General features: G+C 49.5%; 1 protein-coding gene across 2 annotated transcripts in view; it reads right to left on the bottom strand.

Annotated features, from left to right (window-relative positions):
* Positions 1–6,535, bottom strand: part of ABTB3 (ankyrin repeat and BTB domain containing 3) — an 849,439-nt gene extending 842,904 nt beyond the window's left edge. For both annotated transcript variants that reach the window (XM_069628275.1, XM_069628276.1), the window contains exon 1: positions 5,416–6,535. In XM_069628275.1, coding sequence (XP_069484376.1) covers positions 5,416–6,295 — 880 coding nt within the window. In that variant the 5' untranslated portion in view covers positions 6,296–6,535. The remainder of the gene's footprint in view (positions 1–5,415) is intronic.
* Between the last annotated feature and the right edge of the window lie 6,827 nt (positions 6,536–13,362).

Below are 13,362 nucleotides of genomic sequence, written 5' to 3'. Positions count from 1 at the left end.
CCCATGCTGTAATGTCCAGCCACTCTCCCAGGATGATACTTCAGTAAAGAGAATCACTGCTGTCATTTCCAGCTACACTGCCAGGATATTACAGCAGGGGAGGGCAATCCCCTGCTGTAATTTACAGCCACTCTCCTGGGATGATACTGCAGCGAAGGGAATCACTTCTGTCATTTACAGCCACACTGCCATGATATTACTGTAAGGACGGCAATCCTCTGCTGTATTTTCCAAACACTCTCCTGGGATGATACCTCAAGGAAGGGAATCACTATTGTAATTTCAAGCCACTCTCACAAGATGGTTCAGCTAGGAATGCAATCACTGCTTTCATTTCCAGCCACACTGCCATGATGGAGGATGAATGTCCTGCTGTAATTTAACCCAGTCTCCCATGATGATTCTGCAGGGAAGGGAATCACTGGTTTCATTTCTGTCCACTGCTTTAATGTATCGCCACACTGCCATGACATTATTTTAAGAAGGGGAATCCCATGCTGCCCTTTCCCAACCAAACTCCCATGTCCTTAATGTGAGTCGGAGAATCCCCTGCATTAAGGTGCGCCGGTCTCCCATTCTGATAGTGAACCGAAGGCAATCACTGCTATAATGTCAAGCCACAATCCCATGATAATACAACAAGGAAGGGATTCCCATGCTGTCATTTCGTGCCCCCCTCCCATGATGATACTTCTGGGAAGGGAATCTCTGCTGCCATGTCTAGCCACACTGCCATGATCTTAAAGTAAGAAGGGGAACCACCTGCTGCCACTTCCAGTCACTCTCCCCAGATGATACAGCAGGGAAGGGAATCACTGCTGTAATTTCAAGCCACATTCCCATGACGATATTGACATGGACGGAAAAACTGCTGTAATTTCCAGCACGCTCCCATGATGATATTCATTTTAAGGCAATCAGTGATGTCATCTCATGCCACACTCCAATGATGATACTGAAACATAGCGAATCAGAATCTATTGTCAGCTATTCTCCTCTCATCATTGCAATCCACTCTCCCATGAGGATGCTGCAAAGATGGGCCTCAGCATTAATTCGCTTTTCAAGCCACTCCCCTTTAATGGCACTGCGGGGAAGGCAATCGATACTTCTTATCAATGTAAATCATTCTGCAGTGATGATACAGTAGGGAAAGGAATGACTACAAGCATTTCTAGCCACTCCCAATTGAAGATACTTCAAGGCATGGAATCGCAACTAATGACCATTTCAATCTGTTCTCGCATGATGATACTGCAAAGAAGTGAAGCGGTATTTATCTTTTCAAGATGCTCTGCATGTTGATACCGGAAGAAAGACAATCAGAAGTAATGATCGTATCAACCAAATTTCCATGACAGATGATAACGCGAGGTAGGACATTAGAACGGATTATAAGCCACTCTTCCATAATGATACTGCAAGTAAGGGGATCCGCCCAAATTATCATTGCAAGCCACTCTCCCATGCTAATACTACAAAAAGAGAACCACAACCCATTACCATGTCAACCAACCCACATGCTGTAATAATAGTGCAAGGATGGAAATGGCCACTTAGCATTTTAAGCCACTCTGCCATGATGACATATGAGCATGTGAATCCATCTTCAGTGTCATTCCAAGCCAGTCTCCCATGTTGACACTACAAGATAGTGAGTCTCCACTAATCATCATTTCAGCTCACACACCAAGAACACACTCCATGGAAAGGAGTCACCAATACGTGCCGTTTCATGGCAGTCGCTCTGCAGTGAAAGACATCACCATGTATCACCATTTCAAGCCACTCTCCCATGATGATACAGCAAGCAATGAAACCGTCGCTAAATAGCGTTTCAAACTAATCTCCCACAGGGACACAGCAACGAAACGAAGCACTGCTGTACCTTTAGGCCACTCTCCAATAAGGAAGCAGCAGGTTCGTGGAAAAGTAGTTTGAAGCCACTCTCTGGTGACATCGCTGCAAGGAATAGGATGGCCACTGATGCACATTTCAAGCCACGCCCCCATGGTGACATCACTGCAAGGAATAGAAAGGCCACTAATGCATATGCCACGCCACTCTCTGGTGACATCCCTGCAAGGAATAGAAAGGCCACTATGCACATGCCAAGCCACTCTCTGGTGACATTGCTGCAAGGAATACAAAGGCCACTAATGCACATGTCAAGCCCCTCTCTGGTGACATCGCTGCAAGGAATAGAAAGGCCACTGGTGCACATGTCAAGCCACTCTCTGGTGACATTGCTGCAAGGAATAGGATGGCCACTAATGCACATGCCAAGCCACTCTCTGGTGACATCGCTGAAAGGAATAGGATGGCCACTGATGCACATTTCAAGCCACGCTCCCATGGTGACATTGCTGCAAGGAATAGGATGGCCACTGGTGCACATTTCAAGCCACGCTCCCATGGTGACATTGATGCAAGGAATAGAAAGACCACAGATGCACATTTCAAGCCACTCTCTGGTGACATCGCTGCAAGGAATAGAAAGGCCACTAATGTACATGTCAAGCCACTCTCTGGTGACATTGCTGCAAGGAATAGAAAGGCCACTGGTGCACATGTCAAGCCACTCTCTGGTGACATCGCTGCAAGGAATAGGATGGCCACTGATGCACATGCCACGCCACTCTCTGGTGACATCGTTGCAAGGAATAGGATGGCCACTGATGCACATGTCAATCCACTCTCTGGTGACATCGCTGCAAGGAATAGGATGGCCACTGATGCACATGCCAAGCCACTCTCTGGTGACATTGTTGCAAGGAATAGAAAGGCCACTGGTGCACATGTCAAGCCACTCTCTGGTGACATCGCTGCAAGGAATAGGATGGCCACTGATGCACATGCCACGCCACTCTCTGGTGACATCGTTGCAAGGAATAGGATGGCCACTGATGCACATGTCAATCCACTCTCTGGTGACATCGCTGCAAGGAATAGGATGGCCACTGATGCACATGCCAAGCCACTCTCTTGTGACATCGCTGCAAGGAATAGAAAGGCCATTAATGCACATGCCAAGCCACTCCCTGGTGACATCGCTGCAAAGAATAGAAAGGCCACTAATGCACATGCCAAGCCACTCTCCGGTGACATCGCTGCAAGGAATAGAAAGGCCACTGATGTACATGTCAAGCCACTCTTTGGTGACATCGCTGCAAGGAATAGGATGGCCACTGATGCACATGTCAAGCCACTCTCTGGTGACATCGTTGCAAGGAATAGGATGGCCACTAATGCACATGTCAAGCCACTCTCTGGTGACATCGCTGCAGGGAATAGGATGGCCACTGGTGCACATGTCAAGCCACTCTCTGGTGACATCGCTGCAAGGAATAGGATGGCCACTGATGCACATGTCAAGCCACTCTCTCATGACATCGCTGCAAGGAATAGGTTGGCCACTGATGCACATGTCAAGCCACTCTCTGGTGACATTGTTGCAAGGAATAGGATGGCCACTAATGCACATGTCAAGCCACTCTCTGGTGACATCGCTGCAAGGAATAGAAAGGACACTAATGCACATTTCAAGCCACGCTCCCATGGTGACATTGCTGCAAGGAATAGGATGGCCACTGATGCACATTTCAAGCCACGCTCCCATGGTGACATTGCTGCAAGGAATAGAAAGGCCATTAATGCACATGTCAAGCCACACTCTCTGGTGACATCGCTGAAAGGAATAGGATGGCCACTGATGCACATGTCAAGCCACTCACTGGTGACATCGCTGCAAGGAATGGAAAGGCCACTAATGCACATGCCAAGCCACTCTCTGGTGACACTGCAAAGAGGGAGTGGCATCAGTTGCCATTTGGTGTCACGTTGCTATAATACAGCTGCACTGAAGGACATTGCTGTTTGATTTGAATTCGCCCCCACGCGATCCTGCCGCAAGGAAGGGGGTCACGGTGTGAGGCTATTTTGCACCCAGCACCCCTGAGAATGCTGCAATGACGGACATGGCTATTTTTCTTGTCATTTCACAGGGGTAGACACGGAGAGACCGCCAAGAGGGGAACGGCTGTTTCCTGTCGTTTTCCCACCGCACTGAGGTACATACCCTATAGAGAAAGGATGGGTTGCCACTGGTTGGGAGACGCGCGCGCATATCGCGAGAGCGTGCAAATAGGCGTGGGTGTAATACAGGAACGCCTAGGTATCCCCACAGCAAGGATGCTGCGGGCGCACGGTACAGAGCCAGCGCAGCGGCGTGTGGCACTATTACCGCAGGCACTGCACACACCGGGCTCTCACCAGCACTGCAAAGAAACAGAGCCCAGCACGGGCCTGCGAATCCTTCGGCCCACCATATTAACCATCCGTCCATTCTGTGTAGGGCAACTGTTGCTTGAATTGGCGAAGTTGCTTTGCAACGCCTTTTAAATTGTACACAAATACTGCAGACGTGGTCATAAAGGCTGCAGCATAGAGTATGCACGCTAAGGCCATAGCGCCACCACCAAAATCTAGTCAGGTCCTGACGGTGTATTTTTAGGTGCACGGCCAGTCTATATCAGTCGCAGCGTGCACGTATGTGTGTGCCTTTCACACACGGCTAGCCAGCACGCCCACGCACCCACTCACGCACAGACGCACACTGCATGAATCAGAGACGAAGATGCTCCCCGGGCACAGGCAGACACTCCTCATCACACGAAAGGGATAGCGGGCTATCTCCTCGGCTTAAAATGCAGGGGGTATGTATAGGCCAGTGGTCTACCCCCCCCCCCCGCCCCCCCTGAGCACCTCCCCCCCCCCGGCACCCGCCATCTCGTGGGCTTGGTAGGGACGCAGCAGAGCCCTGCACGGCGATGCGCTGCACTGCGGAGGAGCCGCGGGGGAATACACGGGAAACGCACGCACCTCCCCCGTTCGCAAACCCGCCGCTCCCGGGGAACGCACTCAAGGTCAAACGCCGAGACGGGCGAAAGCGGCGCTGCGCCAATCAGAAAACAGCGGGCAGAAACTGAAGGGGCCACAGCACCCGCGGAATATAAAGAGCGCGTCGGGGCCGAGCCACCCAGGTGATTAATGCCCACGCCACGCTCGTCCTCGTCCCAGTAGCGATTGGCCTGCCAGTACAATTGCTCGCTGTACAATATTATTGATAAAGGAGACCTCGGAGGGCATGTGTAGGCAGAGATGGGCGAGGAACTAGGACGAAGGAAGGAAGCAGGGGTGCCAGTGCACAGGTGGATCGGTAGGTGAGTGGGTGGTTGGATACATGAATAGGTGCTGGGATGGATAGCTATGCGCATGGCTGGGTGCATAGGTACATATATGTTGGCATCTAAAGAGGAAAAGAGATAGAGGAAAGGGCCACAAATAAAACTTCATCGCACGATTCATTCTTTGGAACGGAAGGAGTTGGGGGCGGGTGGGGGTCCCCAGGCTTACCGCTAGCGTTCCTGCCGCAGATGAGGTGCTGGTGCGGCTGCAGCAGCCCCCAGAGTTCGGAGTCGTTGTTGATCGCCTGCTCCACGGACTCGGCCGTGAACTTGGGGGGCTCGGGCTCCTCCTTGTCCTGGGGCCGGAGGCCGGCCTGCAGCAGCCGGCGGTGCGCCTCCCTGAAGAGGCTCTCCACGCAGGCGGTCAGGTAGATGGCGGCGTGCTCGTGGATGCGCAGCGCCACCCGGCTGTCCACCATCCAGCGGTAGAAGCGGCCCACGGACAGGGTGAGCCCGCAGCGGGCGGACTTGCCCCGGCTGAGGCGGTCGGCGCCGCCCGTGCTCATGTTATAGAGGGAGAGGGCGCCGAGCGCCGCGGCCGTGCCGCCCGCGGACAGGCTCCACGTGAGCACCACCTCCATGGCGCTCTGCACTTCGGCGCGGGTGCACTTGGCGAAGCGCAAGCTCAGCCGCTGCGCCTCCCGGGCGATGCGCACCAGCGCCCGGCTCACCAGGGCGGACAGCCGGGCCACGGCATCCCGGCTGAGCGGCGCCGTCCCCGCCGGCTCCTTCCGCAGGAGCACCTCCACCTCCTCCAGGGTCCAGGGCACCTCCTCGAGCTCTGGCAGCCGCGAGCACTGGCCCGAACAGTCGGGCGCCTCCGAGTCTTCGGCCAGGACAGTGTTGACGGTGTCGAAGCTGTTGTGCCGGCTGTGCATGGAGCCAGTTATGGGCCAGCCCTTGGCTCCATGGGGGGGCGCCGCCGCCGGGTGAGAATCGGAAGCCAGGGAGAGGTTGGACGACCTGAGGGAGCCTGCGGCGCCACCATACCCGGAGTCCAGCGTCGAGTCCTCCAGGGTCCTCACGGCGGTCTTAGCTCTCCGTGACATGGCTGCACTTCATACTGTACCGGGAAGCCTTGGGGAGCTAAGGCACCTGCACTGGCATCAGGTGCACGAGGGCGGGTCAACGGGACGGCCTCCTGCGGTGCCGCAGGGCGATCACAGCTGGGTGGGTGTGTGTGTGTGTGTGTAGAAGGAGGCGCTGCACCGAACACACGGATTCCACCGGCAGCAGCAATGCACCAGAGCTGCCCAACGCCGATCCCTGCACTGCACTATACAGCAAACCCGAAAGCAGCCTTAAGGGAGAGGCGTGGCTATGCAAAACAGGGCACCTGGCAGCCAATTGGGTCCGCGTGTGGCCCATTCCAGCACTGTGCCAGCACCAGCGGGGAATGCGAAGGACTACAGAGCAGGAATGCGGAGTGTGTGGGTAGAGCTCGCTGCAGGAACTGGACAGGCAACTCCGTGCAGTGCATTCGCCGTCATTGATAAACTCCTTTCTGCAAGCCATCTATCAACTTGACGGATGGAGAAACAGAACACGAAAATGGGGCCTGAGTTGCAAATGTGCATTCCTCTTGTCATCAGACCAGCTGCGACGCTTTCTAGCAGTTATTGCACGAATGTCTTTCCAGACACCAAGGGTTGTGACACACATAAAGACAAAAGAATACAGTGCTACATTTGTTTTCGACACCGAAATGCTAAATACTGCGAAAAATAAGAGCTGGCAACAGGTACAGCGTCGGGGACTTTCAGGAGTTTCAGCTGAAGGGGGCCACGAGCCTCAAGAGGACCCCCAGCTATTGGCCCCATGTTGGCATCAGCAGTCTTTAATACAGCAATAGACTCCTTTCTATATCACTTTTGTTCAGGGGCTTTAAATGTGTGTTTTGCAGCGCTTGCATTGCAAGCTGCACTGGCTGGAGCCCTTCAGGACGTCACTTACCTTGGGAAATACAGAATCACCTCGTTGCCTTTTAACACTGGTTTCTCCACACGACCCCTTGCTGACAAAAAAGGATTTCTAGCTATTCAGTGGACATTTTGGGCTTGATCCATGGAAAAGTATGCATTTAGCCTGCGTTGCCTGCATGCCGAGAACGATACTGCGCGAGCCAGCGCTCATAATTTAAAATGCGCGCCCAGCGTATTCATGGAATTGTTATTGCAAAGTAGGCCTATACGCAAGTCGCGCCCGGAATGCCCCTGACATGCCCCCACGCAAAGCCAAAACAACCACATTCACTTAAACTTTCAGGCTCCCACGGCGCAAACACACGCATTCTGTGAACAGTGTGCAGGGTCCCTCCCAACCAAGCCCGCACCTCAGCATCACTACGCGGGGTCCCCTGTAACTGTTACCGGCACCCCAGGGACATGCGTACAGTTTCCCAGAAATAATTTATTTTTTGGATCAAACTGCGTGCAAACCCCTTAGACACTCCCTGCACCCCGCTACACTGCGTACGCGCACCCTTAAGCATGATCGAACCCCATTTGCATGCACACACCCCTAAATCTGACATGCCAACTCACCTCCATAGTTGCGATTTCTCTGCGCAAGTCCGTGCGCCTGCTTCCGAGTAGCAGAGATTTTGAGGGCACTGTGTGGGCATTTCGCAGATGACAGGTTGCATGGTCACATCCATGAATACACTTTGTTGTGCGCATTTGTGGGCATGCTAGGGACCACCTGTGGTCCGTCCATCGTAACGCCTACTTTCTGGCTTGTTCCTGCCCATTTTGCATGTTCCGCCCCCTATTCCGCCCCTATGCAGGCAACGCCCACCCCCTGCGAGAAGTCTCGCGCAAAGCACTCAACCACTCGCAGAGACATGTTGAATCTGAGCAAACTCTACGTCCTGGAAAAGTCCTGCGCAGTCGGTTCCATGAATAGACAGGCAGTGTTTTGCATGCAGTTTGATGCGCAAGTTCCCAATTTTACGTGCAAATAATTCCATGAATCAGGTCCACAGTGTTTCAGCTACCTGCTAGCTGGCCGTCTTGTGATAATCGGTGGCTATTAACCTCTAGGTGTATTGGTTTGTCTGCATCATAATGTCTGGGTGTATTGGTTTGTCTGCATCGGATGTCTCTGAATATTGTTTCCCGCTCCAATGTGCCCCCACGAGCCATTGCACCTCTTCAGCCAGCCCTGGATGCCAAAACGGTGCAAATTACTTGTGTCAGTTAAGCCACCTTTTCACATTTGTTAAGCCCAGAAAAGGCCAAAAAAACAACTTCAGTGGAGGTAATTCTCCAGTACCCCGTATAGGATTGCACTTAAGTGCAAATTTGCCATCTCGATTCAATAGTCATCATTTGCGCTGCAAAGTCAATAAAAGATGAAAACGCAGGCAAAATCACCATATTTTTACACTTTGTAGTACAAATTGGTTAAGTGCCACTGGTCCTTTTATGCAGGGAATGCATCTTTTACAATGGATTCCTATGGAATCCACTCACTTTTAGCTGGTGTAAAAAAAAAAGACTGAGTCCATAGGGACCCGATGCATTAGTGCCAGTATGAAAATATCATTTTGGCGTGAATGCATTCGGGTTTGTATGGTGGAGCGCATGAGGGTGGTGGAAGCAAAAATGTCACCCCACTGTGCCATAGAAATTAATGAAAATAAGGAGTAGCGTAAAATGCCTGGGTGCACATTTTTTGCACATTAGTTTGATGCATAAGTTTTACTCTACTCCATCATGAAAGTGTCTGACCCTGTTTCTAGAGTGTGACATCAATTTATGGAGCCTTGGCAGCATTTTCAAACATGTAGATGGCCTTTTATCTTCCTTGAACATCTTCATGAGTCCCGCCCTCCACTCCATGTGGCTGGTTTCAGGCTTTTACAAAACCACTTGTGACAAATCCAAATCCGTTTTTCCAGTGGTTCAGGAATGAACATCGGTTTCCAAACCATTAATCAGCACCACGACTCTAAAACACCAGAATGGATCCAAACACGATTGGAATGAACAAGCATACAATTAAGATTATAAAACTCCTTGTCCAATTTTGGTAACATGGATGGAATGGCAGGCTTATCTCCTCTAAAGGTTGTGGATGGTTAGTTAGTTACAACACAGAAAAAATACATGTATTACCCAATGATAAAAGGAATTTCCAGACAAGGATGCATACACATATATACTTTATCATTATCACAGCAAGCAGTCTAACAACACTACGAAATACAACCAACCCACTGAAGGAATGCAGAGGACAGACAGTTTAGAAGAAGGAAAAGGGTTGCACTCTGGATACTGACAGGAGGGTAGTTGGTACGGTTAATAACCACAACAGTTTGCTACAGTTTCTTGGCTTCAGCACAAAGTGTGCAAAGGGTCTTAAAATGTCTCCAAGGGACTTCTGAGAAGACCATGGGTGTAGAACCATAATGTACCTGTTGCTGTAGATGCTCTTGGCGCTCTACAAGGTTGAGTCAGCCTCAGGGTGCTTTGTAGGCTTCTACGACAGAGTTTGAGACGGGAATCAACTGCGGGTATCAGGCGGCAAGCCGGTTGGTCAAGCAAAGCTTGACGAATGGCTGCAGGCTGGCCAACACAGCGCTTGGGGTCAGGAATTGTTTATTTATTTTTGTCCTTCCACCCTACTGCGGCTTTAATCCTTGCACCCCTCAATCCCCTAGCCCTGCTTGCTTGTTTCCTTGTTTAGCATCCCCCACCCGCCTCCCGCACCACCTATGACTGCTGATGGGGCCTGTTTGGCATTTAAAGTAACCTATCGGGACTGCCTGTGCCGAGACAGCCATTTGGCTAAGGCCACAAGGCAAAGGGTAGCCCCTGACAAGCAGCTCCACTCACAAGAAGCCTGCTGCAGTCAACCAGCAGTAACAGATAATGTAAGTGTGGTGTGGGCAGCGAGTTCAGCCATTAATGTACTCCATTAAAACCCTACCACTCTAATTAAATATTTTATAAATGTAGCCTATCTGTCTATGGTATCCAAATTCTGCATTTAGCCCAATTGTGTGGGGTAGCCTTACTTTGCTTCAGCACACTTGTGTTAGTCAGCCATATCTCGTATTTAGCCCATTTGTCTTAGTCAGCTAGAGCTCTCATTGTTGCACAGTTGGAAAACAGAAGCTTTGCAGCAACAAAAGAGTAGAGAGAAACACATGCATAGACATATGACAAGTGTCGAAAAGGCATGGTTATATACAATTGGATATATACAAAATAAACAATTGGAGTCAGTTAGGGACAGGGCGTTTCAATTAGGCATCCAGAAAATCTACCCTTCAAAATATTTCCATACGTCAGATGAATTGCTTAATAAGCTTTTGCATGAACGAAGGCCCGATGCCTCCGCGCCACCTCCGTACGTCCCTCCTCCTGGCGCTTTGCCCCTTCCTGTTGTAGTTCCCCTCCTATAGTTCCTCCGGTCCTCCCTGCTGTTCTTCCTGTTGTTCTTCCAGCCGTCGCCCCTTTGCCTGCCCCCTTGTCTTCACCTGTTGTTATTCAGAATGTGCCTACTCTTCCTCTTCCAAGTGATTCTGCATCGCTTGTAGTAGACCAGGGAGCAAGACCAAGGGTTATTACTCGTAATACTGTGTCCCCAGACAAAACGAGTGAATTGACTGCTTGGGCTAAACATTGTATGGAGAAGCGTGAACAAGCTGATGTTTTTTCCACACTCGAAAATTTAAAAGATATTCCTGAGAAAAATGTTTTTATCGAAGGATTAGGGACTCATTTGAGTATAATGTGGAATAGACTAAATGATGTAGATTTCCCACAAGGGTTATGGGATTTGAACGTCTTAGCGTTGTCATGAGATACTGAGGAGAAGGTATATGAGCATGTTGAGAGGTTTTTTGAGGATAGGAAGGAGTTGGAGGAGTTACAGAATGAGGAAGCAGATGGTGGTAGTTTAGGTATTATGTACTTACAGAAACGGTTTTCTCCTCGTCGAGAATTTAAAGGAGAGGAAGCACAAATTTGTATAAATGATGCGATAAGATGGATTTCGGATATGTCGATAACTCCAGGTGAAGTATATGACACATATAGTCAGTATACATTAGAAATGCAAAAGAAAGTGATACAGGTGATGGTAGAGCACCTGCAGAATGAGTGTGTAAGAAGAAAGATTTGTTGTCCCGCAGAATTGTTGAGTGTTTATAAGAGAGCCTTTTCGATTGATACTTCTTCGACTGCCTTAGCGCTTGATTTGGCTCTGTTGCTTAGTAAGCGTTCGGAGCTGCCTACTTCTCAGTTGCCTATGAGAGAGGTCCCTCCGACATTTGTCCCGAAAGTTGAGATTGCGGCCGATGTTGGACGAGGAATAGTCGCCGGAGAAATTCCTGCACATTACGTTTCACAGTTTGTTCACGTCCCGTTTTCAAGACAGGAAGTGAACACCATAAAGCAATCTATTCCCGATATAAGAAAGAATCCGACCAGATTCTATAAAGAAATACAGTCGGTCTTACAGTCGTCGGTATTCACTTTAAGTGATATTGACCTATTATTTCCCGTACTCCTGCCAGTTGATTTGTGGAAACAGATTAGGACTGTAGATGACATACCTGGGTTGGGAGATACATGGGATAACATGGTTAGGCTAGACAGAGAAAGACCAGCTGGCGAACGACCACCTCAAGATATATTAACCTTGCCTGATAGAATTATTGTAAAATTGAAAACTATGGTTCCAGAAAAAAGATTCATTTGGGACAAGTTTACGGCCTGTGTCCAAGGAAAGTCTGAGGGTGCTACCGATTTCTTCAATCGGTTCGAGCAGGTATTCTCAGATTTCAGTGGACAAGACTTAGGCACAGAGTCAAGGAAAAGGTTGTTTGTCGACAAATTTGTACGTGGATTGCTGCCTGACATTCAGTTACAGATTATGTCTTCTGAAAGCACTTGGCAGGCGAAGTCTCAATCAGAAGTACTGCATATGGCTCAGTACTATGAAAATCGTGTAAATACTGAAAAGGAAAAACTTGAGAAAAAAAAGGGTGACCTGAAAACTAAAGATTTATTACAGCAGATTGTTAGAAACCCTAGAGGGGGTAATTAATTTAGAGGTCAGTACATTCCACAGGGAAGTGCGCCCTTGGCTCCGGTAACCATTAACCAGTGTGCCTACTGTCGGCAGGAAGGCCACTGGCGCGCACAATGTCCGACCTTGCAGCAAAGGTCATTTGGGAACATGGGTAGATGATCCAGAGGTCGCCCCAGTGCAGGGGGCCCTGGCAGAGGTCAGTTTACACCAGAATCACAGCAACCTCCTTCACAAGATAAGCAAGTTTCAAATGTGGATAATAGAAACATTTTTGATCACCCTTCTGCCGCGTACCTCTCTGAAGAGCTTTCTTTTGATAATATTCTGTTTCGCTAGGATTGCCCAAAGCAGGATTTGGAACCGCCTATTCCCGTTCATCAGAAAGGCCCCTACGTTGAGATGGCGGTGGGAAATAGGAAGCATCTATTTTTAGTAGATACGGGAGCACAGAAACGTTCCATTGATCATTCACAGGTTCCAAATATTCCCCTGTCAGGGCAGTCCAACGTTTCCGTAGGGTTTTCAGGCACACCTGTAGTTTGTCCGGTCTCTTTGCCGGTACCAATAACACTGGGTCCCTTCACGGAACAGTGTCCATTTCTACTTACCACAAACTGTGGGGAGAACTTGCTGGGGCTAAATTTGTTGAAGGCATTGCATGCAGTAATACATTGTTCTCCGGATGGAATTCGGCTAACAATTTCACCTCAGCAATTACTCGCCTCTCAGTTTTTGACACAACCTTTACCGCCAGAATTTAGTAATGTCCCAGAATGCTTATGGGCAATTGATGATAATGATGTGGGCATTCTTCAAATTGAACCTGTTAAAATTATTTTGAAACATGGAGTAAAATTGCCTCGCATCCCGCAATATAAGATCTCAGTTGAAGGCGAACAGACTTGGAAATGTATAGTTTCTGGTTTTGTACATCGTGGAGTAATTGAGGAGATTACGGGTAGCACATGTAACAGCCCCATTTTGCCATTATACAAAAAAGGTGATAATGCGATTCCCTTTCGTTTTATAATTGATTTACGCGCTATTAACAAAATTGAGGCTCCTCAATTTC

The sequence above is a fragment of the Ambystoma mexicanum genome, chromosome 12 (assembly GCF_040938575.1).
Source record: "Ambystoma mexicanum isolate Mex_15411 chromosome 12, UKY_AmexF1_1, whole genome shotgun sequence".
Taxonomy (NCBI): domain Eukaryota; kingdom Metazoa; phylum Chordata; class Amphibia; order Caudata; family Ambystomatidae; genus Ambystoma; species Ambystoma mexicanum.
This window is presented reverse-complemented; position numbering and strand designations above follow the sequence as displayed.